General features: G+C 33.3%; 2 protein-coding genes across 3 annotated transcripts; one reads left to right on the top strand and one right to left on the bottom strand.

Annotated features, from left to right (window-relative positions):
- The first annotated feature begins 3,131 nt into the window (after nucleotides 1–3,131).
- On the top strand, nucleotides 3,132–23,311 carry LOC143920167 (uncharacterized). Of its 2 annotated transcripts, none has more exons than XM_077442889.1 (8): nucleotides 3,132–3,392; nucleotides 17,128–17,309; nucleotides 17,397–17,671; nucleotides 18,136–18,585; nucleotides 19,259–19,550; nucleotides 19,639–19,738; nucleotides 20,398–20,632; nucleotides 20,704–22,937. In XM_077442889.1, exons 1-8 carry the CDS (start codon nucleotides 3,306–3,308, stop codon nucleotides 21,234–21,236), a joined length of 2,154 nt encoding a protein of 717 aa, XP_077299015.1. In that variant the 5' UTR covers nucleotides 3,132–3,305; the 3' UTR covers nucleotides 21,237–22,937. The 2 variants fall into 2 exon arrangements, with proteins under 2 accessions (XP_077299015.1, XP_077299016.1); XM_077442890.1 differs by lacking the exon at nucleotides 3,132–3,392 and adding an exon at nucleotides 12,998–15,294 and having other exon boundaries at nucleotides 20,704–23,311.
- Nucleotides 23,211–25,319, bottom strand: Ada (adenosine deaminase-like protein). The gene is made up of 7 exons (XM_077442891.1): nucleotides 24,875–25,319; nucleotides 24,594–24,718; nucleotides 24,331–24,519; nucleotides 24,042–24,261; nucleotides 23,812–23,968; nucleotides 23,636–23,736; nucleotides 23,211–23,554 (listed from the first exon to the last, which is right to left on the bottom strand). Exons 1-7 carry the CDS (start codon nucleotides 24,905–24,907, stop codon nucleotides 23,354–23,356), a joined length of 1,026 nt encoding a protein of 341 aa, XP_077299017.1. The 5' UTR covers nucleotides 24,908–25,319; the 3' UTR covers nucleotides 23,211–23,353.
- Nucleotides 25,320–26,743: the final 1,424 nt, after the last annotated feature.

The following is a 26,743-nucleotide window of genomic DNA, read 5'->3' as shown; positions in this document are numbered from 1 at the left end:
ATATTGACCAACACTTCGGCGATTCAATTACCGGTGTTTTGATAATAAAAGCAATTTCGCCATGTTCAGGAAGTCATAATCAGGCTCTTTTATGCATACGGTTTGTTATTTATTTGCTTTGATGCACAAAAAAAAAATGCACGAAAGGCACGCAAAATATTATCGTTGTCATTTTTTATAATTTTATGTGATCAAAAATGTCTTGAATCGCTTCGTTCGCGGATAAATAAAAATAAAATATTTGAAGCAACTACCATTTTTTTTTATAGATTGGCGTCTAACGTTACGTAAAAAAAAAATTTTCAATGAAAATAAATATAAAAAATAGCACTTTCACCTACATAGATTTACTGTAACAACATTGAAAAAAAAAACAATTGCAAATGTAAATACTTGTTTTTTTATCGTACTTAACTAGAAATATATATGTAAATACATATATATTTCTATCGAGTGTCCACTCTGGTTCGTCCATGGACATAGTTTAGTTTTGACTATTGGTCTAATTCTAACTATAAGTTTTAAGTGCTAACAATCAAAAGCTACATATCTTCAAATACATATAATATATTCACCAGGAACTTTTATCTGTGAAACTTTTGGGCTGTTAAAATTTTTGAGATGTCAAAACGCCTAGTATTCAAAAGATAAATCCCATGGAAACCACAATATGGGTCTACCTCACGGGCCGGAATGTGAAATTACCGAAAACGCAAATATCGGAAGGCAAAGATCGAAAATCGAAAGATCAAAAAAAATAAAAAGGGTGCATGGTAAACGGTACATACTCACTTAATTTGGATTCTGCGCGCGCACATTAATACGGGAGGAAAAGCCTGTTCCTCTTGTTCCTGTTGTATCCTGCTCATGCAAATTAAGTGAGTATGTACCGTTTACCATGCACCCTTTTTTTGATCTTTCGACTTAAGATCTTTCGATTTTCGATCTTTGCCTTCCGATATTTGTGTTTTCGCTAATTTCACATTCCGGTACGTCACGGAGACCGCCACAATATATAGGTAGTTCTATACGTTTATATAATTCCCGTTTCCGCTAACATTAAAATTATTGCAACCCATGCTAAACATATGTACATATGTATATAGAGGATGGGAAAACAATTGAGAATACTTAAATAAAACTTGTTTTGAAAAAAAGATGTCGGGACTAAGGCTTCCAATCCCGGGATCCCAGGATCCCGGTGTTTTCTGGTACCGTGAATCCGGGGCTGAAACTAGTTTGAATTCCGGAATTACGGTGCTGGCAGAAATTTATTTAAAAATATTATTTTTAAAAAAATAAGAAGGGAAAAACATTATATAATGAGCAATGGTAGGATGAGCAATGACAATCATAGTCCATTTGTTTGCTCTGACGTTTCGACGCTGTTATTTCTGTTAATTGTACGAAGATTATCATTAAATTACTAAAATTAAATTTTAAATATAATATTTATAATTATATATTTAAATATTTATATGTGCAGTTCTTCGATATATAGTACTATAAACTATATTAAAATTAATTATTTAATAAAATTCATAGGTGTGATATATTTTTTTTCATAAAGTTAATGTAATTGCAGTTTTTATATTAGGTGGATTTTTTCGTTGAATAATTACTAGACGGTACAATTACAAACTATTTGTAAAAAACGAATCAATGAACAAAGTGATGTTTTTCACTTTATTTAATTATATCATAGGATGTGTTTTATTTAATCTTACAGAAATCTAGACATGGATGAGTTTGCCAAATGCAATTCAACGTTTTTGAAATATGAAAATATGCAAAATTGAACTTTTTTTTTATGTATTTGATTTCCCGGTGTTCGTATCGGGATCCCGAGATTGAAAATTCCCAGCACCGCCATCCCGGTGCCGAAGTAACCTTCCGGGATTGGAAGTACTAGTCGGGACGCACTTCGGGATCAGAGGCGTGAAACCGGGATAGTCCCGGAACACCGGGATGCCTGGCCAGTGGCGTAGCCAGGATTTTGTCAAGGGGAGGGTTTTGACAGGAAAAAAGGCAAAATAAGTTAATTAATATAAAATCACAACATATAAAAATAAAGTAAATACGTAATAAAAATATAGTATGAAAAAAATACAAATAAAATAAAAATAATGAATACTTTAAAAAATGACGAAATTCACAGATCCAATTTTCGCGTCTTTATTGTAAACATTTTTTCTGCACTAACATTTATATCCCTATGAATATTTAATAAAGCAAGTAGTGTGGGAAAGCTCCGTTCACTTGAGGCTGTTGTCACCGGAAGTGTTGCTAGAATTTAAGTTGCTAGAAGTATGTAAATATTGGGGAATATTGAAGGATTGCAAATTGCAATTGCAGCTAGTACGTTTTTTGGTCGATTTTCACTAGTACTTATATATTGTCACCACATTTCCAACTCTCCAGATAGAATGCAAGGCCCACAAAATATATCTTGGTTGTAAATTTCCCCCAAAGTCTTTATCTTATTTTTTAAAACACTTGATGGTTGAGAGCTTTTTCCATCAGGAAGCAAACATTGGAAATTTTCAAGTATATATTTATGTCCTAAAAATCTATCATGGATTTGTGATAAAAAACTATCCAAAAATGGTACAAACGATTAATTGCGACAGGAGTGGGATATTTTGCCGCCGACCGCGATCCGCCAAGGGGGGGGGGTCCAGACCCCCTGGACCCCCGCCTTCGCTACGCCACTGTGCCTGGCAGCCCTATATATGAACAAACTAGTATGTTCATGAACGAACGAAATGTAACTAATATATATGTATATTTTGTAAGATTTAAACCTATCAATCATTTACTCCAGAATGGAATTAAACATTGTGGGTTGATTCAAATCAGTACATAGTTCTGAAATGAAGATAATATTTTTGAAAAAAGCTTCTGTTGTATGATTGCAAAATTGATTTTCATCAATATCTAAACAAATAAATACGAGTGCTAATGTTCAAAAGACAATTATGTATCTTGAAAAAAAAAATCAACTCGTCACATTACATATGTAATCCATCCATTCGAATAGGACATGGTGGTTATAGAAGGCTATTTTGAATTTGAATCAAAGCAGCGGACGAGACGTGTACTAGTGCCATCTATCGGTGCGAAAGATAGACGAATCGGTAAAGCAGTTCGCCGCTAGACCGACATCAGCCGCCAATCCGGTGGGCGAGCGTGGCGCCGCGTGACGTCACCAGTTCCACGTTGGAGCCGGTGCAAGGTGGACCTGTAGTCTGATCGTCCCTCGTCACTCATCAGCCACCGCCTTCCATCCCCCACCCCCACCCATCATGTCCGCAGAGGCGGGCGACATCACCAACATCGTCGATTTCCTGATGAAGCGAGAGGACGGCTCTCCTCCGCACCACCATCTGCTCGTGAGTCTCGATTCCGGCCCCGTTTCCGTTCCCGTTCCCGTTTCCGAGACGCGACCAGCTCGGCACACGCCGACACTTGGCGCGGTGCACCGTCACCTGTCAACATTGCGTCACTCGCGTCCGCCTCGGGATGCGATTGTGACTCTTTTGCACATGGTTCGAGGGTCGATTGTCGCATCTCGCCGCCTGTCGTTTGAGTCCGGGTTAACTTCGCCGTATGCTAGCGATTGTCGCACGCGAATTAACTTTGCATACGTGTGTACATTATAGTGTTTATACAGCCGAGTCATTCTTTGCACTTGCATACATATTTTATTTTTTATTTTATATATATATATTGCTATTCGAATTGTATGTAATTTCGATCTGTGCAAAATTTCAGCTATGACGTTTTTATTTACATTATTGATGTATTATTTTGTACATAGTGGATGAATATATGTATGTACTCTATACAATTGTATACTATTCAAATTATAATTGTGTAGTTTACCGTGTTTTCTACATATTGTTTAAAAAGTGCATCAATATGTATTAAAATTTCACACTATTGTGTTCATATATGAATGGGAACTTTCAATTGTTAATTCAACAAATATTTAATCTTACATGAATGTTGACATTCAAAACACTAAAAACGTAATTTATGTAAAATTCCTTATTTTATATTTACATTCATATATATATATACCAGGAAGCCTCATATATAAACCCCTTACTGGACAATTATATTAATATAAACATCGATATAAAATTAATAAAATAATTTTAACAAAACATCATTTAACAGGACATCTATGAATAATTTTTTTTTTATATAAATTGTAAAATTTTGAGATGCTTAGAATTTCTAAACTCTAAAAAATTTATGGACAAATTTTTATACGATTCAGCGAAATTCGAGATGCTGAAAACTCGAAAATTGCGAGAAAGGGGTAAAGGTTGACAAATTGTTGGAACCGTTTCAATGAAAATCAGATAAATTGGCCAACTCTGATAGGAAACAATCGACCTAGAGTCACAAATCAAGGTCTGGCCAGCAGAAACTAGTAGGACTCGAACCCGTGACCACTATGTTCGAAAGCATTTATGCTAACCATTAGTCCACGCTGCTGGTTATAAAAACTTTACAAGCTTTTAAAAAACCAATTAAGTTCTGCTGATAAAATCAGCAATCTTTTGAAAACCATAATTTTACGATTTTAAATACATTGTACAAAAGATTTAATTAAATGTTATTCATTTTTGGTTAGATACGTTGGGTACAACGTCATCGTATAACAGAAAACTACAGGAAGAGGTCTGTGGTTTTAAGATATTCAAAATTTGTTAAGATATTACTAGTTAACTACAACTTTGAAATATTGTAGTCAACTTAAAAACTATTTTTATGATTTTTTTCCTATACTGAGAAGCCGCTTCTGATATCATCACCATTTTCACTCATTCACCGTCTACTGCTGGATGAAGGCCTCTCCAACACGCTCCGATTCGTCTCTGTTTTGCGCAACTTTCACCCATCTCACCCCACATAAGTATGTGTTTAAATGCAAAATATGAACGCTGAATACTCGGCATAACGAGGAGAGACAGGAAACGGAATATATGGGTGAGAAGTATTACAAGGGTAGTGGATATAGTGGAGAGATTGAAGAGATGGAAATGGAAATGGGCGGGTCGCGTAGCTAGAAGAATAGACGGAATGATACAGAGAATGGAAGATGGGTGGACGAAATTAGGAAAATGTGTGGAGTGAGATGGATGAGAGTTGCGCAAAACGGAAGGAAGCGTGTTGGAGGTGTCTTCATCCACTGCTGAGTGGTAGATGGTGAATGGTTGTACATACATGATGATGACGATACTGAGAATGAGTATTGTTCAAGAATTACATTAACCAACTATTGCACTATACAGTAATTAAGCATTCCGAATAAAATTTGAATCATTGATTAAACCACTTTTCATTTGAGGTAACTTCTACATGCATTCATTATTCGCAAATTAAAATATGTATACTTATTAGTGCAATTAATTCGGTTAAATTCGGCAGTCAAGCTTATTACTCTTAACAGTAAACGATAATTTTACAGAAACCGGTTTTATCTGAATATATGATACGCATATTTAATTCGTTTTGTAGTAGAAACGAAATTTTAACGACTTGGATGCCGCACTGAAGAGGGTTCGTCGATCCGTAAGCTCAGTGCGTTAACCCTTTGAGCCCTCGACAGGTATGTAACGAACATCGAAATACACTGATTTGAAACATGATTTTATTGGCAAATAGAAATCGTCGCACTTTGGAAAAACCCATGTATAATACATGGGTACGAATTTGTAAGCTAGATTCGCCGAATCGTTCGTTCAAAATAACAATTACTATTCAAAACAAGCGGTATAAATGTCGACGTAATCGTTCCGAGATGTTTCTCATTGATTGAATTTCGTTTAGATGTAAACTTAAACATACATGCATTGTTTTTTTGTAGTCTAGATTTCACATCGAAACTGTATAAGTTTCGTTTGTATTGATACGTTACTATATGTAGTTTGACAAGCTTCGATTTAGAATGAAAACAAGATGTATCGGAAAAGCTCGTGTATGCCAAGTGACAACAAGACAAGGGCAAATTTCATTATGTTTACATCAAAGTACTTTAGGGAATTACCTTGGACCATAGATTACGTATGTTATTGTCAGTAATTTATATACGAGTATATAGTCCCGACATTTCTAGACGATTTGTAGTTTCTTTTAGTATTGAATGTCACTTTTTTTCTACTCATTCAGTTCTAATGCACAATATTAGTTTACAGTTCTCATGTAAGAAGATTGGATAATTCTAGGTAGAGTTTTGTTGAAGCGATAAGTTAAGGGAGAATTCTTTTTGTTTAAGTTTTTGCTCACACAATGCAACTTTACATACCTACTTTCACGTTCATCCGGAAATGCTTTGAATTCTATACCTTGTCTAGACATTTTGTTACATTCCGCAATCGTACACATTCCTGTTGGTATAATATTATCATATTATTCTTTCGTTGTAAGGCTTCTAATCCCGGCACCCCGGTGTTTTCTGGTACCGTGAATCCCGGTACTGAAACTAGTATGAATACCGGGATTACGGTACTGGCAGAAAATTCTTAAAAATATCATATTTTACAAAAATAATAAGGAAAAAACATAAAACAACATTATGTAATGAGTAGAGATAGGACCGGAAGCGTGCTTTTTCTAGGAAATAGGGCGTTTTGGGTCTATTTTCCAGGAAACAGGGCAAACTACAAAGTTAAAGAGCATAAAAATGAACAAAGCACGACGAACAATGAACAAAGAACGGCGCAAAGTTGGTCCGCTCTTTAGTAATGAGCAATGGTGGGATGAACAATGACAGTCATAGCCCACTTGTTTGCTCTGACCGTTTCGATGTTGTTATTTCTGTTAATTGTACGAAGATTATCAGTAAATTATTTAAAGTAAATTTTATTATAATATTTATATGTCCAGTTCTTCGATATATAGTACTATAAACTATATTAAAATTAATTATTGAATAAAATTCATAGGTTTGATATTTTTTTTTTACACATAGTCAATGTAATTGCAGTTTTTATATTAGGTGGATTGTTTCGTTGTATAATTACTAGACGGTACAATCTATTTGTAAAAAACGTATCAATGAATTAAAGTGATTATAAGATGTGTTTTATTAAACTCTCAAAACAAGAACGCCAATATGGGAGTATTTTTTGCGTGAAACATCGCAAGAGTTAGCAAAATGCAATTGAACGTTTTTGAAATATGAAATTATGCAATTGAACGTTTTTGAAATATGAAATTATGCAATTGAACGTTTTTGAAATATGAAATTATGCAATTGAACGTTTTTGAAATATGAAATTATGCAATTGAACATTTCCCGGTGCTAGCACCGGAATCCCGAGATGTAAAATAGCCAGCAGCGCAATCCCGGTGCTGAACCAATCTTCCGGGATTGGAAGCAGTATTTTGTTGTAATGAAAGATTTGTTTAATGCAGGAGGAGTGCATCAGAATAGACGTATGAAATTCAATAAAATTATTATATAAAGATAAATCTGGAAAATTGCTGATGCTGGAGTAAACCTTTATATGTATTACGTCAACCACGGCAGACTTGCATGTCATGATTAGAGGTAGGATAGTCACAGTGCTATCCATTGTTCCATTGTTGTAAATCCTTTGTAAAAAAGGTTCGGCAAACCTTTAACAATGCATTTACAACTTTTGAACAATACGCGGCACCTTCTGGGTCCGGTGACAAGTCATGATTTCCATTCAAAAATTTATTTTGATTTATCGTATATTTCCGCTATTTTTCGTCTCCAAGAGACTGTTGTAACACTATCTCTGACATCACCATGAATTGCTTTATATATTTTTGAAGGATGAAGGTATTTTCTACAGGCTTCTTGTTGGTCTGTTTTGAGCGACTCTCATCCATCTCATCCCACACATTATTTTCTTATATTATATATTTCATCCACACATCTCCCTTGTGGCCATCTTCTGCACCCTTTTACATGCTCTCCGATACCTTTCTAGCGCTTCTTTCGTCCGTTCTTTAAGCTGCGTGAGCCACCCATAGCTATTTCAATATCTTGTCATACTCACTCGCGTATTCCGTTTCATACTTCTTTGATTGCATTAGAATTGATGCTGCATTCCAGCCTTCAATGTCAAATTTTGGAATCCACTCGTTATAACTAGGGATTGGATGGCGATTAGAGCGATGGCAATTTACAATACACGTTTTAATGGTGCTGAATGTAATATAGCAAAGAAAAAAGATTTTCTACGAAGCTAACAATAGCCATAACGCCCCAAAAGCATATTGCACTAATCAACATCCGCTCTCTAGTTAAAACTAGCAAAACTCATTAATAGAAGATTTGAAAACGGTGTTTATTCGCCCAAATACTCTCCATCTTAATTTCAGACATTCTTTGCTACGTACACATCATCATTTACAGCCATTCACCATCTGCTGTTGGATGCAGGCTTCTCCACAACACACTTCCACTCGTCTGTTTTGTGCAACTCTCATCCATCTCACCTCACACATTTTCCTAATTTCATCTAACCGTCTTCCTTGTGGTCTTCCTTTTTACCCTTTGCATTCTCTTGGGTACCATTCTCGCATTTCTTTTGTCCACCTTTCTTCCATTCTTTTAGCTATGTGACCCCGCCCATTGTCATTCCAATTTCTTCACTCTCTCCACTATATCCACAACCCTTGTCATACTTCTCACCCACGTATAGGTTTGTACAAATAATAGAAAAAAACGTTGAATGGTGTTAGGGAGAGGTTATCTTTTAGATAAAATGGTAGGTATATGCATTTAAAAATCGTGTATGGACTAAATTTATAGATCCTATTGTTATAAACTGATGTAAAAAAAATGTGTTGTTACATTTAGTGGACATCGTCAAGTTGACACTCGTAAGTCACGATGTTGACGTATAGTCCAGTGTATCGATTAATTGACCTTGTTAGTTTTCCGTACGCCTTTTAATCGGTCATAACTGGGCAATCGGAGATGGTTGCCGCATTTTTTATTCATCTAGAAATAGTTTATAGTGCACTTCTACGGTCCAAGTGGCAGAACAATGCGTTTCAACACACGCTATTTTCATACCGTTGCACTGGGCCACCGCTCCGATGCGTTTTCCTCATTATCGAGTGCATTTGCAATATTGTTTGTCTGTCGTTTGCATAGGCGGAATCTTTGTATCTCAATGACCTCTAAGGACGTCAATGTATTGACTTTCGAGTCAGTGATTCTCCTCACATTGATTACATATTTTAAGTTTTTCCGTTTATCTGCTTATCTTTGTTGTTACAATGGAGTCGATTTTGTTCGTAACCGCACGCTATCTATGTATGTTTTCAACATTTCTCGATGTTCTAATCTGTGCTAGATGGAGTCTATCTGGTTTCGTTCTATATTTGCTGATTGGTTTTGAGTGATTGTGTGGAAAGTCTGTACTATTGTAGTACCAAGGCCCGACGCAACGTGCCAATAAGACATTTTGGGCTTGGCCTTACTTTCACGGAGAACCTTGTATCTTGGAGGAATGCTCTTTTTTTTTTGGTTTAGAGAAATTTTTTCATTGTTTTTTCTATTTATTTATTACATACATACATATTATGTGCCATGACAGGAATTACCCCAAGGTGACATACATATATGGTTAGATTCATTTGTACACAAGTACTAACTATTTTTAAAACATAAAAGGATATAGGACATCTAACATAGGACAATCAACAATTTTTTGATACACAGCAAATTTGCGAGAAATACATACAAAACATTTTATAAGATTCACCAATTTCGAGATGCTAATACCTCGAATTTGCGAGAAACTAAGGGGAGGATACCGATTTATTCGATCCCTCACAATAATTTAGCTAGAAAAATGGGAAATGACGGTCAATCTGTTTTTTTTTTTTATAATCATAAGATCTGGCCAGCAGCGTATTTGGCTGGGACTTGAATCCACGACCTCTCTACTGATATGCAATAGCTTTACTACTGTAGCTGAGAACCTTCTGAGATGATCCTGATTTAATTTGCAAATTGTTATATGCATCATGTCTCTCAGAGTTATGTTTTTTTTATAATTTGTAGATTTAATCATTGAATATATGTATGTATGATACGAAACTCCATGGTTAATAAACTCTCAAGATATGATGATTGATAATATTAGCGTGTGTAGACTTTGAGACGGATTTGTACATGGATAAATGATTACTGATTAGGAAATGTGTAAGCTCTCAAAATGAGTGTGTATTATACTTACATATATTGTAAAGTTGTTGACCTTTTTGCTTTGAAATTAAATTACAAATATAAATTGGTTGAAAAGTAATGGAAATCGATTGCACTTGGATTCATTACAATATACGTATGTAGTATTTTGTACGTTAATGTCAATATATATTATGTTTTTGAGAAATAATTGCCAATGCAGTTTGTAGTTTGCAGTTAAACAATACACTTTTCGCAATAATTCAGACTATCGTTGACTAGTATTTATTGCAATCGTGAGTTTTGCATAGGAAATCGTGTCCTTTTTTTTATATATTCTTTATCTTTCAGTTGTAATTTTCATGTTTAATTTTACATTGAACAGTATTTAAAATGGAAGCAATCTGTCTAATTCATCTAAATATGTATGCATGTATTAACAATGTGCAGAAGGAATTTGGCACGCGTTTCTCTTTAAATGATCTTGCATTTCGATGCATTTCACAAAAGAAAAAAAGCAAAATATACGCTAGATTCAAATTCATCGCTATTTTGCTTCTTTTTTGAAATTGGCCTACATTGTAGGGAATTAAGAGCCAAAACGCTTTTGTCAAGTTGCGTTTTGACCCAGTTTAAGTATCTCTGTATTATTTTTGCCAGCCGTTACGGCAGGTCGGTACGATGAATAGACATCCTCTAAATTTATCCTCTAAAAGTGAAATTGAAATGAGTAAGCAAGCTCATCTATGCTACATAATAATTAACTATATTGAGTTTCCGCAATTTAATTACTTCTACATACATAGTAAATGTTGGTTTGGCACGGTTTTGTTTTTATATAATACGACACGTCTGGTAGATTCTAGAATATACATATGTAGATTCATTTCGATTATCTTTTCTGTTTAAAATTTAGTGATTGTGTTCCGCTTATCTGTTTATCAAGTTAAATTTACTGCATGTGATCAGTAATGCGTTGCTATTTTTTTTATTATAGATTAAAATATAAGATATACTACCGCTAGCTAAATTGATTCCGCAGATTAATGAAAATATCAAGGTTTTTGTTGTAATCGCAACACCGTTTTCTTCGCAGAATGGATGTCGATTTGAGACATGCTTTCCCTTTCTCTCATGCTGCCGTGGGAATTCTTTCGTGTGAAGATTGACATCGAATTATTCGATGACCCTCCTCAAGTCCGTCAGCTCTAGTCCTGAACTGTATGATTAGCAATCATATGGCACATCGAAGGTTCCCGAAAAAGTTAGCTTGTATTCGGGTGCTCTTGGTTCGGCTATATGATTGGCAATTATGTGATAAATTGAGTCTGATTTAATATTTGATTGCAATTTATGATCATGCCTCGTAAACGTTTGGAGTTATTGTGTTAAAAATTAGACGAGAAAGCTTACTGGTAAGAACACACTCAAAAGTGCGGCACGGACGCGCACATAGACTCCAGCGGTGATAGGTGTATCTTCATGTCTTTATTAATTCGTACGATCTTATTATTTCGACAAGGTTCTTCTATATTTCTTCAAATATAGCAATCACTGTCAAACCTAACAAGCATACTTCTCAGATTTAACGAACAAACTAACCAACACAAGAACTGAAAGTTTTACAGCAGTTGAAGAGCCCTTACTGTCCGTGGAATTATAAATATATAGATTCAATTTTCAATAAATCGAGAACTAATAATTGGAATGTGTTCCTGCTAACTTTCAATTTTTGATGGATTTATAAACAAAACGAAATATATCCTTCGTAAGAATGTACATACTTGTGAATTATTGAAGTTTACCTGCTCTCTCCATTTCCTCCAGTTTTAGAAATAAATATACTTATTATATAAATTCGACCTTGCATTATGGTGCGAGCATACTAAAAAGTACAGCATGGCACGTCTAGGTAGACTCCAGCTGTAATAGGCGTGTCTTCATGTCGTTGTTAAATCTTTTTATTTCGATAAGTTTATCAAATATGGGAATCACCCTTATCTATAATGTCCAACCTGTGTTAATTGAGGGATAAAATATTACCGAAAACACTACAGGGGTTGATGATTGCTAAGGATCGCGACGGTATAGATTAGGCGTGCTAGCGTTTTCTTTGAATGTGCAAAACAATCTTAAAAAAAAAAAAAACTACCGCGTACCATATCTTTGCAGTATATCTGATCTCTTATTTTGGTGTCTCACCGAAAACCTACTCGCTCGCCTATTAAACAGGAAAACTTGTTTTTCAACAACACAGAATTCCTACAATAGTTTGTTAGATATGTACCTAACTTGTTTTGAAGTGAACGCTAACAAGTTTAATTTTTCATGATTTGATGTTTTGTCCAGGTAAAATTGTATTAAAATCGATCTTCAGGTAAATTGAACCCGAGCCCCAATTAGCGTATGGTTTGGACAGATTTTTATTATTGAAACGACATTACGAATTAGACTTGTTACAATTACGTAGTTGCAATTAGCGGATGGGTCTCGGTTTTGCGGTGAAGTTCGCCTATGGGGGTTTCGCCTTGCCGGTGAACCTTTCTCTTTTATGGAACGGCACTGTGACCCAAATGAATCACGATTCGTAAGTCTGTGCTCGGTTTTGGTGGGGTCTCGAGATCCAGTTATACAACTTTCATCAGCGTATTATGCGTGTACTTGCTCCAAAATCCAGGTGCTCTCCAATTTCGGTCCGCTTGCCTCCTCAACGTTTCCAAGACACTCGCTCGTTGAGGTGTTGGATCATAGCGTTTCACTGCTATTTCAATGCTACTTACATACACATATTGTGCTCAGCGTTCTGTTATCGTGCGAAATAAAAATATTTATTATTATACATTGTGTGTGTGTGTGTGTGTGTTATTTTTGATTACTTACGTCTCTTTGTATATCGGTCGTTTCGCATTCGACGTGAATTATATAATTGATTAATAATATATCACAATTCGCACGTACAAACCGTCTGCGACTTGAAAGGAGAATCTGTTTGTGTGTTTACTTATTAATCAGGTGTTGTAAACTCACATTTATTTTGATGGTTTTTTGGTGTTTCGATCGTGGATGGTAAACTTTCGGATTAGTTCGAGAGCGAAATTAATGAGATACCAAACTTAGTCGTTGGATATCCAGCGAGTTTATGAAGTTGATGATGATTTTGATATGTAGACTGCTTTGATGAAATACAGTACAGTAGAAGAAAGTTTGAAAGTTTGAAACAGTCTTATTAGTTTGTAACTAGAATTAATCTTCTTCTTTGGATTAAATTTCGAATTGTATCGTTAGTTATGGTGATTGTATGAAATTAGCAGAGATGAAAGAATAAATTGACAAGGTTTTTATTATATACAAGGAAAAGTAGGGACTCCTTGCTGCCTTTTCGGAGAATAATTTTTATATTTACTAGGAATTTTCTTTTTTTTGTTTTTGTTTTTACTACTAAAGTGGAGATTGTTAAAATTGAAACCGCAAGATATACGAGCCAAGGTGGAAGTCCAATTTTCAATTCCACAAACACTATTTATGTTTGACTTGATTCACAAATTGTTATCACTTCTTTTAACTTGATATGTCCAGAATCTTGGAAAAGCAGAATAAACGTATTACAGGTCACCAGTATGTTTAAATATTGTTAAACGTAAAACATTATATTTAATGTTTTGCGAAATATTTCTCGAAATGAAGAAAAGTCAACTTATGCCACTTACAAATATAACAGCTCATATATGTATGCAATAAAAGTGGTTGAAATTATCAGCATCCAGGAAACCTCGATTCGATTTTCAATTGATTTTTAAAATTATAAATATTTATATGAGGAGTATGGATGTGACACTACATATATATGGAATCAGTCAATATATATCTTAGTTTGGGAGAATAAATATTATAGTATGCGAACAATATTGTTTTGTAAATTTAACCCTTTGAATGCTGACCAATGCCGATCGGCGTTTTGCCAAGTCTATGAGCCTGAAATACGCCGATAGGCGTTGTTTTTTGAATATGTAAAAAATAAACAAGAATACTACCAACTAAGCCTTTCCGGGTAGCATTGAAAAAAAATGCATTGAACATGGGTCGTGTAATCCGTGTCAATGTTTATAATAACTGGTTGACACCGGAATTTCTGAATTTATTACCATAGCAGAATTTGTCGATGGAAATCCCTAACTGCCGAGTATTTAAGATTGTGGCTTGGCATTTAGATTGTGAGCATTACATTTCAACAACAATGAAGAAGATGAAACTAGTTTTGGAAAAATACATTCATTAATAGACTTCTTTTGTTTATTGTATATTGTTGCAAGATATATGTATTACTCTAAACATATATGAGACTCTAAACACATCTTTACAAAACTTTAAATCCTCTGCGGTAGTAATCTAGAGTTTGTTTGGATTAGCTACAATTTTTATACCTGTTTTCTATTGGATTTCTAAACAATTCTAGTTGGAAATGACGTCATAGGGTTAAAGGCTCGTAACAAAGGTTGTCAGCCAATTGGAATCTAGAGCTTAAATTCAAAGTTCGAAATGAGGTTATAGTATTGTATGCTTAGAGATATGATTAGAAGTGGAGAAAGAAATGATGAAATCTGATTCTCTAACTTAAATAAGGATTAGTTTGTGTCCTATTTCCATACCACTGAAGAAAAAACTCATTAGTATTGATTTAGTAATGAAAACTTATTGGAATATTCAATACATCGACTGTGTAATTGTACAATTCGACCCAGTCCTGAGGTTGAGGACCCCTGTAAGAACAGAGGTACCGTTACTTGGACGCCGGTCGGCGCTCTTCATCAGCGCCGGTGAGCGCCGGTCGCGCGCACCAGCTTCCTCCTCTTTTCTGGTCCTGATAACGCTGATAACATCTTCAAACACCCTTCAAACGACCCTCCCGAAAAGCTGGGTCCACGCCCTCGCATCCACGGCAACTTCGCTCCACACCATGGGCCACCTCACCAACCCAAAGGCCCTACAGAGCGTCATCGCAAAACGCAAGAGCATCGTCTAAAATCACCAGCAGTGTGATGACTACTACAAAATAGTGCAAAATCTCACCTGCATCATCAAACATGGATCTCATATCACTATTGGAGGTACGTAACTTCACAATATGGTGGCCGACTACGCACGTGTTTTCGATGCAACGTCATCAAAACAACTCGCAAACACCTCAAAGGACTTTTGTGAAGCGTTAAAAGGACAATGGAACATTGTTTAAGTCAGCTTTTATCGGTTTGCGTCAACACGTGGCGCGTTTTGCACGTGGCATTTCAGCCGACCCATTACGTCGATCGTGCTAATTAATGCTCCTGATTGCTGATTGAATTGTACCATTTGGAAAATCTCATTAGAATCATGTTGGATTGTGGTTTTGGCAGTTATGCGCAAATCTGCTCGTTCGCCACGTGCTCTCCCCAGGCTGCAGTGCATATACTATGGCGGAAACACGTTTTGCTAACGTAATCGATTTGCGTATTTCATAGGAAAATATTAATGATTGTTTATGTCAGCGTTAGTATGTGACAAAGAACACAACTAAAAATATTTCGTAACGGTATGGATCATAACGGTATTCGTCTTCCATATGTGGCCCGGTAATAAATGCGTACTTATGTACTTCTAGAAAAATGTTTGCGGCTCGAAATGCCAAGTCGAATCAATATTTTTTATGCATGGGTATAAAACGAGTCATTCGCATTTACATAAGTGCGACTTTGTATATTAGATATCCTAAAATTTGTAGCGATACGGTTTAAATTTGTAATAAATGATATTTAAAAAAATCATATTTTATTATGAAATGTTATATACATACATATGTATAATATAAATATATTTTTTATTATTATTTGTTGAATTAAAAAATATTGATACGTACATATTGCATATGTATGTATGTATGCATACTTGAAACAAATATTTAATTTTATTAGTTCTTTTGTTTAAAAAAAAATTCAAATAAAAATTACAATTTCCGTATGAAAAGGTTCAGTGCTTTTATTAGTATTGTTTATAAAGCCGATTTACCATTTCACTGACAAGAGAATGTTCGTGAAAGTTTGAAATACATTTTGGCATGGTGTTGCTCTTGCAGTTTTCCTATTGCACTGCTTTCTAAATTCACGATATTTGCTGTTTTTGATATTGTTTTATAATTCTACATACATATATTAAAAAACAATGAAATTCTGTCCATTTCTAAAAACATGAACCACTTGATGCAATATCACTAGTATGTAGCGTTATCGTTTTAAAAAAATGATAATACCATACGTGATAGGATATTTTTTTATTTTATGTTAATGCTTATTGAGGTATTTTACATGACGAACACAATCGTAAAATATATTTTAATTTAGAAAATTATAATATAACTTCATATATAAGTTCTATTGACACGTATAATTTGTATAAAAAACCAAGAGATGAATTTGATACAATAGTCAAAGTTCAAACAATCTTTGTTGTTAGTTTTTATTTATGAATTTAATTTTGATAAAATTATTATAGAAGTTCTTGCAATGCAACAATGTTGATTCTTCAAGTCAAACTTACATGTATAGGTATATTAAATATTATGCATATGGCATTATGTATATCTTTATTATGGTTAAATGTCGTAAATGAACTTAAATAATTACATTATGAATTAAACAACAAATGTAATATAAATATATAAGAATTTGCACTGAGTCTGGAAAGATAAGGAGACCTGTGTAGAAGGTCAAGGTTTGAATTAATTTGACTAAAAGTATTAAAAAAAAATGATAACGAAAGTAATTGTTTTATCACGACAGTCTTTTCAGTTTCTTATATTTTATCAATATATGTAGTGATAAATAATGCTTAAAAATTTCAAGATACATACATATGTATGTACGTTTTCTTTGTTCAAAATTAATTTGATTCTTATTTTTTTTTTTAAGAATGATGAGTGGCCGTCGAACTCCGATGATCTTCTGGATAACTTTTTCGGTCTGGATGGAGGCATATTCGATCTGGCTGCATCGGACGACTTAAATCTGCTGGCAGTAAATGAGCAAGAGAACAATACCGCTAGTTCTCTTGCTGGGAGTGATAGCGGTTTATCCATGGATCATGCTGATTTGTGCGTATTTTTATGATCATTTTATCATTGAGGACATTGAGAAATTGAGCAATTGTTTTAATTCTGCGATTGTTTTTAAATATTTAGCGATATGATTGATCACCAACTTTCTCCTCTGATGATGCACCGTACTCTGCCGGACGATGATATACTCAATTCGTCTTTCACTAGTTCGGTTCACCTAAAAAATTCCATTAATTCCACAATTTCCCATTCCCCGCCCCCAAGTGTATCTCCCAGCCATTCCAGTACCTCGTCGTCAGATATTGGTTCACCCGTTGAATGTTATGAGGACAAGATCGACATTGGCAGTTGTCAAAATAATGTGGTTAAAGATACACAACCTGTTCAAACATTCCAAAGTAAGTCTTTTTATTGCAACACTTATTTATGCTTATTCTTGGAATCGATTAGTAAGATGTTTGTTTTGTTCCAATGTTTGGTATCACAATAAAATACAGATGGCTATCATTTTGTGAACATTATCTTGCCAAGGATTAGACTAATTCAATGTCAAACAGTATTATAAAACTAACAAGTATCAGTAGAACTTAATACTAAATAATAATAAAAAATTAATTTCTTCTATTAAAATTTTGTGAATAAGCTTTAATTTTTGTATATTATATAATATACGAAAGATGGATTTATTTATATGTTATAATTTTACATTTTAACTACTAATCTGAGTGATATTAAACTACATATCTCTCTTAATTTTAATAGATTATTGCATGTTATGAATTTTAACATGAAATTAATTATCATTCCACAACATTTTTGTATTCATAGATCGCATTTTCATTCTAAGTCATAATCATTACAGATACAATAAATCTTAAACGGAAATCATCTACGCCAACATCCGCAGCTGTGGTGCTTCCTAAGATACAAAAGCATTATATAAGCAAACACGATTCTTCGACCATAAAGAACATTGCCGCTGCTCGCCATGACAAACAGAGAATCATCATTGGAAATCAATCTTCTCATATTCCAACCGTTCAGAGTACAGATGTGTCGAGTACTCAGAAAAAGATCATTAGAGTCGCACCAATTGCTGGCAATCCACGTTCGATTTTATTGCCCGTGACAATAAAGGATATGAAAGATTTTCGTTCAATTAAAATTATTAATGCCACTGATCTTAAGAATCCCACAAATATCAAAATAGCTGCTGCTAACTTTTTACAAAAATCAAAACAAGCAATGGAAAGAAAGAAGAATAATCTAGTATATGCAACTTTTGACTCGGATGATCAACAATATATTATGGGTTTGTCTACTTATTATTTCCATATCATTTCAACAGTACATATATTTGAATCTACAGTGTTGCTGTATTATATACATATGCTATAGTCCAAGTGTATATTCCATTCGTTCATGAACAAATTAGTTTGTTAATACACGAACCAATCTGGCCAGTTTTAGTGTACATCAAAGAACAAATTGACGAATGAACTACATAGTTTGTTCATGCACAAACTATTGCTATACTCAGTCCTTTATCCCATCCTTTATGTACATACACATATATGCTTACCCTGGGTTGCAATATTTTTGATATTAGCAGGAACATTGTAATGTGGTTTCCTTAGGATTTCCTTTTTTAGAACATCTCAAAAGTTTTGACAGCTGAAGGTTTCACGTGACACCGGGTGAGTCTATTTGAAGATAGCTTTTGACTGTTAGACCTTAAACTAAAAACAATAGTTCGTGTATGAACAAACTAGTATGTTCATGAACGAACCGGAGTGAACATTTGGACTGTAACATATATGTACATATTAGAATATGCTATAGGCAAAAGGTGCACTCTTTGAATAAAAAATGCAATGGTGTCACACAGTTTGTTCTCATGAATTTTGACTTACATATTCACTTCATAAATATTCATCATCGATGTGTTATTTTATGACTAATGCGCTATGCGTTTGTGTTTTTAGACGATTCCACCAGTGAGCGAGGGTCAATACACAGTGACGATGACGACGATGATAGAATGGGGGATGAAGAAGTTCAGATGAATAGAAAAACTGGACAGTTTCCGCGTTTGGAACTTACCAACGAGGAGCGTCGTCTTTTAGTCAAGGAAGGAATATCACTTCCGTCCAGTTATCCTTTGACCCGACTAGAAGAGCGTGAATTAAAGCGCATTAGACGAAAAATAAGGAATAAAATATCTGCACAAGATTCCAGAAGGCGTAAAAAAGAATATGTGGATGGCCTCGAAGATCGGTAATTTTTTAACTTGTATTTATTTGATATACATTCATGTAAATATGAGTTGTTTTACTTATTTGCAGTAATATTTATGTATTTTTAGTGTGAAACAATGCACCGAAGAAAATCAAAGTTTAATGAAAAAAATAAAAGCTTTACAATCACAAAATCAATCGTTGGCAACACAATTGAAAAAGTTACAGGTATGATTTTTTTTTTATGATGCTGAATAGCTCGGTGGTTGCGTTATTGCTAAACACCGAGAGGTTCCGGGTTCGAGCCCTGGTTTGACGTTTGAAAATAATTTATTCGGAGTAAATCTGTAGTGCTGCTGTTCAGACTTGGATATTTGTGACTCCAAGTCGATCGTTTCCTATCAGAGTTTGCTTATTTATCTTATTTCATTGTTAAAACATTTCCTCACCAAAATTGGTAACCAACCTACCTACTGCTATCCGTCACCACTATTTGAATATATAATATTTTCAAATTTATCTTTTATCTTCTTTTTAATATATAATTTCGAAAGAGACTTTGTAACTATGTATGTATGTAACTATTGTTGGTTCGTAAGTCCGTGACTTCATCGAACAAATGAATATTCAAATAAATATAAATAAAATAAAACTATTCAAATAAATTTAATAAAATTTTTACTATTAGATTGGCCATGTTTAATCGGTTTATATTACAAATACCGAGCACCACTAGTAATCTATAAATTTATATACATATGTACAAGTTTAAAAACCATAGGTCTTGCTTTGGGGCAACTTGTAATGGCACCATAAAAATTTAAATAAAAAGTATGTATATTACATTTTTGATTAGTAATTTATATATTTTATGTTTTTTGTTATAGAATATAGTCACTAAAGGAAGTGGATATAAGAGTACACAGCCAGCAACTTGCCTCATGGTGCTTTTATTATCGGTTGCATTAGTTATGGCTCCATCGTTGAGAACAGGAAATAGTCCTTCACAAGTACGCTCAGCGGTTACATCTCCGAGTCATGTTCCACACAATGCACTTATTAATTCTATAAGGAGAGCGCTTTTGTCTGCGCATACATTAACACCGCCAATTAGCAGTGGAGGTATTTACAATTTTATAAATTCCGCATTTTTTGTGTCCTTTTTATATACTAACGACTTTTTCATCTTTCAGTTATTTCATTAGACGAATCAGCAGATGAAATTGTTAATGTTGAGGATGTATCCGTGTTTGGACAGCCTTTGTCTGATCATAACTATCCATTGATGGAATGTCCAATCCCGACTCCAGGTGGGCGGTACACGACTCCGGGTTACATGGATATTCCGATCGATGATGGGGGAACATCTCCCAATCGTGGATTTTTGTCTATGTCGAAGAATTATCCAGTTAAACTTGAAAAACTGGAGTATGATGAGTATGACGAGAATGAAATGTTACTCTCTCATCACGAAGAAGTTGAGGAGATAATCATCGATAACAAAGATTTTAAAGATGATACAATAAAGTTGTACGATGCAGCTATGGAAAAACTCGAAATACTGGAAAACAGTAATAGATTTGCTCACATTTCTGGTAAGTTGACTGAGCTATTGGATTTGGGCTCTCAAACATTGCATGTGCATCCCAACACTTTTGAAATCAGTAAGAATAAAACTTTTACTGGCGTTAAGAATGTTGTAATTGCAAATATGGAGCTGCAGTAAAAGCGTTTTAATTCAAATCGTAAATATTCCAAGAATAAATGCAGAAATAATTTATTTATTATGCAGAATATTATGTGATTGTTTTTGTCTATGTATTTTTACATGTCTATTTTCATTATTTTGACCTAATACGTTAAGCAGTCCTTATATCTTAAATCTATTAAGGTTTTTTTGGCATAACTTTGTGCATATACATATGTATCTATTGTAGAATTTCCACATGTGTTTTAATTATTTTATTAGATGTTATATTTTTAATCACATTGTTCTATGGCAAATAAATGTACGATGTCGTTAAATGTGAGTAAATATTTTACGTGAAATATATCTTTATGCAAATTAGTTTCTAATCTACAATGTGTCGGAAGTACATATAATATATCGGCTTACCTTGTACATTAGTATATCAATTTGAGGATGTTTTTTTACTTATTCATCAACTACAATATACATATGTAAAGTTTGATTTCTTCAGACAATACAAAAATTATTTGGTGTGCTTGCGCATTTGAATTAGTTAAAGCATAAAAGTGCAATTATGATTTTTTTTTTCAATTTACCAACCGTTTATTTTCTGTAGCTTTCAAAGTGTGCTTAGTTTGAACGTTGTATGCATGTAGTAGATTGTGAGTGCCTGTGTATGTAAATATAAAAGATGGAAATTATTAGAATAATCTACGTATATTTACTAATAAGAATAGTATACTTAATGATCACAATGAAAATAAATATTTTGTATATATTGATGGATAGATATGAAAAAATATTAATATAGTTGTTGTCTGTCAGCTTATTTAAGATTCCTATAATGTTATATTCGAATTCATGTTAAATCAAAATATTTTTATTTATATTTTTAAGAGAAAATACTTATTATATTATAAATGTTTTTATTCACATTGATTTATAGATTTCGAAAACTTTTGAAAATATACTTTTGAAACTATACAGTAAAAATATGAAGAATTGACGGAGAATTGTAAAAATTTTTTTAGATCTCTATGAAATTGTATATTATTTATATCGATAGTATAATATATTAATAGTATATGGAAAAACATATTTTATTTACATACGTGTGTAATACTTTTGGATTGATACTTATTTTAAGGTTCAGATTTAATCTTGTAAGTTATTAACGATATAATATTTGCAACTGGTATTTCACATACCGATAGAATCAGTTAATTTTATTCCATTTGATTCTGATATTTTGAAAATGCTTTTGTTTTTATTTTTCAAATTGCATGAATTATTTTAATCGGCCAATATATGGACTTCTTATCATCGATAATATTTTTTAGATAGCGAGATATCATGAGTTATTTTTTACATTAACGCGTTTAGCGATTGTTAAGTTTTATAGTTGAGTTTAATCTGCGAAACAATACATGATAATTATATTTACGAATGCATAATATTAATAAAATTTAGATGTTCCATATAGCACAGTCGTAATGAAATAATATACATATATTAAGTAAATAATGTAATATTTTTAAATATATAGTCTTGGAATTTTTTCTTTCATGATTGTCAAAAATTGCTTGAAAAAATGGAAATGAAAGAATTCATTTTATTAACATACATACATAGTGTAAACTTTGTTTTCTTTAAATCATAATTAAGCAATGTATGGACAATGCAATTATATGGAATTTTATGTCGTTTTACGTTGGAATTAAAATGTATATGCAAGCTATTTATGATCTTTTATTTTGTAGCCATTTTAAGGTTGAGATGGAATAGCTTGTATAAAAAATATTTTATTCCAAAGCTCCAAACACAGCAACGTGTTAAAAGTGGCCTTTTTCTGATTTTTTTCGGGATTCTTTCAAAGACGAAGGAAAGTTCTTAATGGGAATTTTAAGATATTTGTTTGGTGACATGTAGTTACGTATTTTTCATCATATATGTATGTACATAGATTTTTCTGTCGACATAATAACCTATTTTATAAATTATAAAACATTTGGTTATTATTAATACTTTATTTATTGTCATACAACCTATTACATGGTTCATATTTGCATTGATAGTTTGAAAATATCTTGTTGTGAAAGGCTTTCTTTAAAATCGAAACAATTTACTTTACATTTTAAAGATTGAAATATTAATTATGTCATAGACTTGAAATTATTGTTTTTAAACTCGATTAACTTGGATGACAGGTTTTGCTTTATATCATCATTTGCAAAAATTTGCGATATGGCGTTATATGATATATTCCACAACTGTTCCTCGCTCAGGTCAAACGTTTTAGCGCATATGTCGTATTCTTCGCTAAGTGTTGATCCAAATACACCTTTATCGTCCGTCTGGAACCAGGAATGGAAAATTATTTGATAATTTACAAATTTAAAAGACGATTTCAAGAGGTATCATAAAATAATTTTTACAGCTAGTGATATTGGATGTTTAGCTTCAAAAAATTGTTTAAAATGATGATCAGCATACGACTTAACAGTTCCACATTTTACATTACTGGTAAGACAAAGTTCTGAAAATTAAAAGATAATATATATGTATGAACAAAAACTTAAAAAAAATCATTATTATTATGTGTTATGTTCACCTATTGGAATTTGCGACTTGAGAATTGCATTCCATAAATGTTTTGAACCAGCGTTTCTTTCAGAATTGTATGTAACATGACCTAATCGGTCTGGTTTCCATTCGAGAATTTCTAAAGTCTCTTTTTCATTTGGAATTTCAGCAGCATGCACTGTAACCTAGAAATAATTTAAGTTCAATTTTAATTTAACTCATGTTTATCCTTAAATCTAATATATCCTGATTACCTACTTTCAGTCCAGCACATCGACTGGTATCTAAAATTTTCGTAAAATCTCCAAATATTCCTATATGGGGATCGCCACTAAAGTCGATTCCGACTATTATATGAGGATACTTTTTAGCCATTTCAATAGTTGCTATGATTGTTTCTTCAGCTTCTTCAACTGTATTACGTCTGTCTATAGATGTAAGAACACAGGTTTTCATTTCGATCAAATTTGAAGTATCTCTGTAATAATAAGAAATTTATAAATTCATTGTTATTTTTTAAAGAATTATTGATTAAAATAAAACAAACATGATCGCATCCACCATGGATTGAATGTATTGAACTTTTGTCATTTTCGGATTTCTCCTCGGAGTAGAACGTAATTCCATGTAAAGAACTCCATCATCGTTAAACTCTTGTAGAGTTAACGAAGTGGCCAATTTCACCGCATCTGGTGTATCTGTTAACGCTTGTGCTATTTTAAAAACAGCAAAACACCTGAAAAAAAAATCTTGATAAAATTCTATTGATAATGTAAGAAGATTTAGATAGGAATAAAAAACAAAATATACTCTGAGGTACTTTTCGAATGGTCAAATTTGAAGTTGGAAATGTCATCGTTGTCGACATTCTTAATGCGTTGCAATTGCTTCAGAGTAGATTCACTCAGGGATCCATTCAGATGAGCGTGAAGTTCCTGTACATGTAGTTACACGATGTAAATAGTATATGCACATATGTATATTTTTAGGTTATGTAACGATTGACAAAATAAAAAGATAAGATTTTTATAAAGCGATAAATTCGATAAACGTAAATTGGGTAATATTTTAAAAATGAAAATTATAATTACAATTTTTGGAAGATTTTTACAGAAGGTTTCCATTTTACAATAACGTGACCAAACTCATCAACTGTCAGAACTGATTACTAATATCAGGTACAAAAGCAATGGTCTTATTTGGCGGCAAATCCAAAATAATTTAGAACATAATTATGATTATAATAATTTAAAGTGTCAAATATATTAATATGGCTCCAAATAACAGGAAAGTGCTGAAATGTTATCAAAGACAAGAGGTCTAAAAAACTGGAAATTTTTAGTGAGAATACACTCCACTGGGAAAGTTGGGAAAAAAATTTTGTCGGTCCTAATGGTAGTACTCCTTCTTCTAGTTGTGCCAACGCCACGATGTTGCCATCTATTGCGTATTGGCATCCTACTCTCACTACGTGTGTGGGAACAGGATGGCGATATTCAATGGATGGCAGCACCGTGATGTTGGCCTAACGTAAATAGAAATTATTAAAAGTCAAGGATTTAAAATTTATTTTAGCGTTCAGGCTGTATACACGTTGAGATATGTATCGATAAAAACAGCAATACATTTAAGAATTGAGACTTAAAAAAAAGAAAAGAGAAAAAAAATCAAAAAATGGAGAACTACAGACTATTAATTTTGGGGAAATCATCGAGAATATGTTTATTAACCTTTCCCTTACGGTGCTAAAAAATTACGCGTGCAGCGGTGATGTCGACTCAGTCGTTCTAGAAATTCGTGATTTTAAAGTCTGATAAATATGAATATTTAACCATTTTTCCTTCTATTCATGACTATAGTAATAGTCCTTATCTATATAAATTAATATATATGTATCAATATTGGTAATATACTGCTAAAAACGATCTAAAAAGCATGAAATTGAAGACGCGTGAACGACAATCCCAGAAGGCCGCCCATCTCCAAGTGAGGACGAACACTAGGCCCCCACTCCGCGACTCGCTGATCAGAAATCACGCCACATCCGCCAGAATTACGCGATGATTCAAAACCTATGCGTAAAAATATATTCAATTTTTTCATCAAATAAAATAAAATATGTTTATATGTACTTTTCATGTATTTATTTTCACAATAATAATTTTAATACACAAATACATAAATTGATAAAAAAAAATGAGAAGTAAACGTAAATAAAAAAAATACAATATTGGGCATAGCTAATTCCAAACTAAGTTCTCTAATAAATAATTTTCGTCGACTTCTGTTATTCGCCTTCCATTCTGGATATTTCTGCGCCCATAGCAAATATGCATTTAGCGCAGCTATATCCAGCATCTCCATAAAAACATTTTATCGCCGGTATCTACTGCACCTTTTGTTTTATTATAAAACATTATTATTTCCGGCTTCTTTTCTTCATGACTACTCACTTCACTGTCATGAAATTGAGTAGACAATAGCAAAACTGCTTTATTTTTTTTTTGGCACATACGAAACTAATGTCTTGGTTGATGTAAAACCAAACAAGCTACTGTGTAAAAGTCTATGTTTCGATGGTAAAAATTCTTTAGGAATTTCCCGTTTATTTTTACGTAGGGTACCAGTTAGAGTTAGCCCTTTATCTAAAAGGTTATCAGCTAATGCCACCGAAGTAAAAAAGTTGTCCGTTGTTACACCTCTATTGGTGCCATATTGCGGTTGAACTTAATCCATCACTACACGATTCCCTTGATTTATCTCTCGGCAATTATTAACCATACCTGTATAAACCTGTATATTTAATATATATGCTGTTGAAGAGTCAGCCGATACCCACATTTTTATTCCATATCTACCGGGTTTCGACTTCATATACACGCGGAATGGGCAATTGCCTCTATAGGTAGCCAAACGTTCATCCACAGTAATGTTGCAACTTGGAGAATTATTACGTTTAC

The sequence above is a fragment of the Arctopsyche grandis genome, chromosome 12 (assembly GCF_051622035.1).
Source record: "Arctopsyche grandis isolate Sample6627 chromosome 12, ASM5162203v2, whole genome shotgun sequence".
NCBI classification, from domain to species: Eukaryota; Metazoa; Arthropoda; class Insecta; order Trichoptera; family Hydropsychidae; genus Arctopsyche; species Arctopsyche grandis.
The sequence above is the reverse complement of the archived record's forward strand: the minus strand, read 5'-3'. Positions and strand labels throughout refer to the sequence as shown.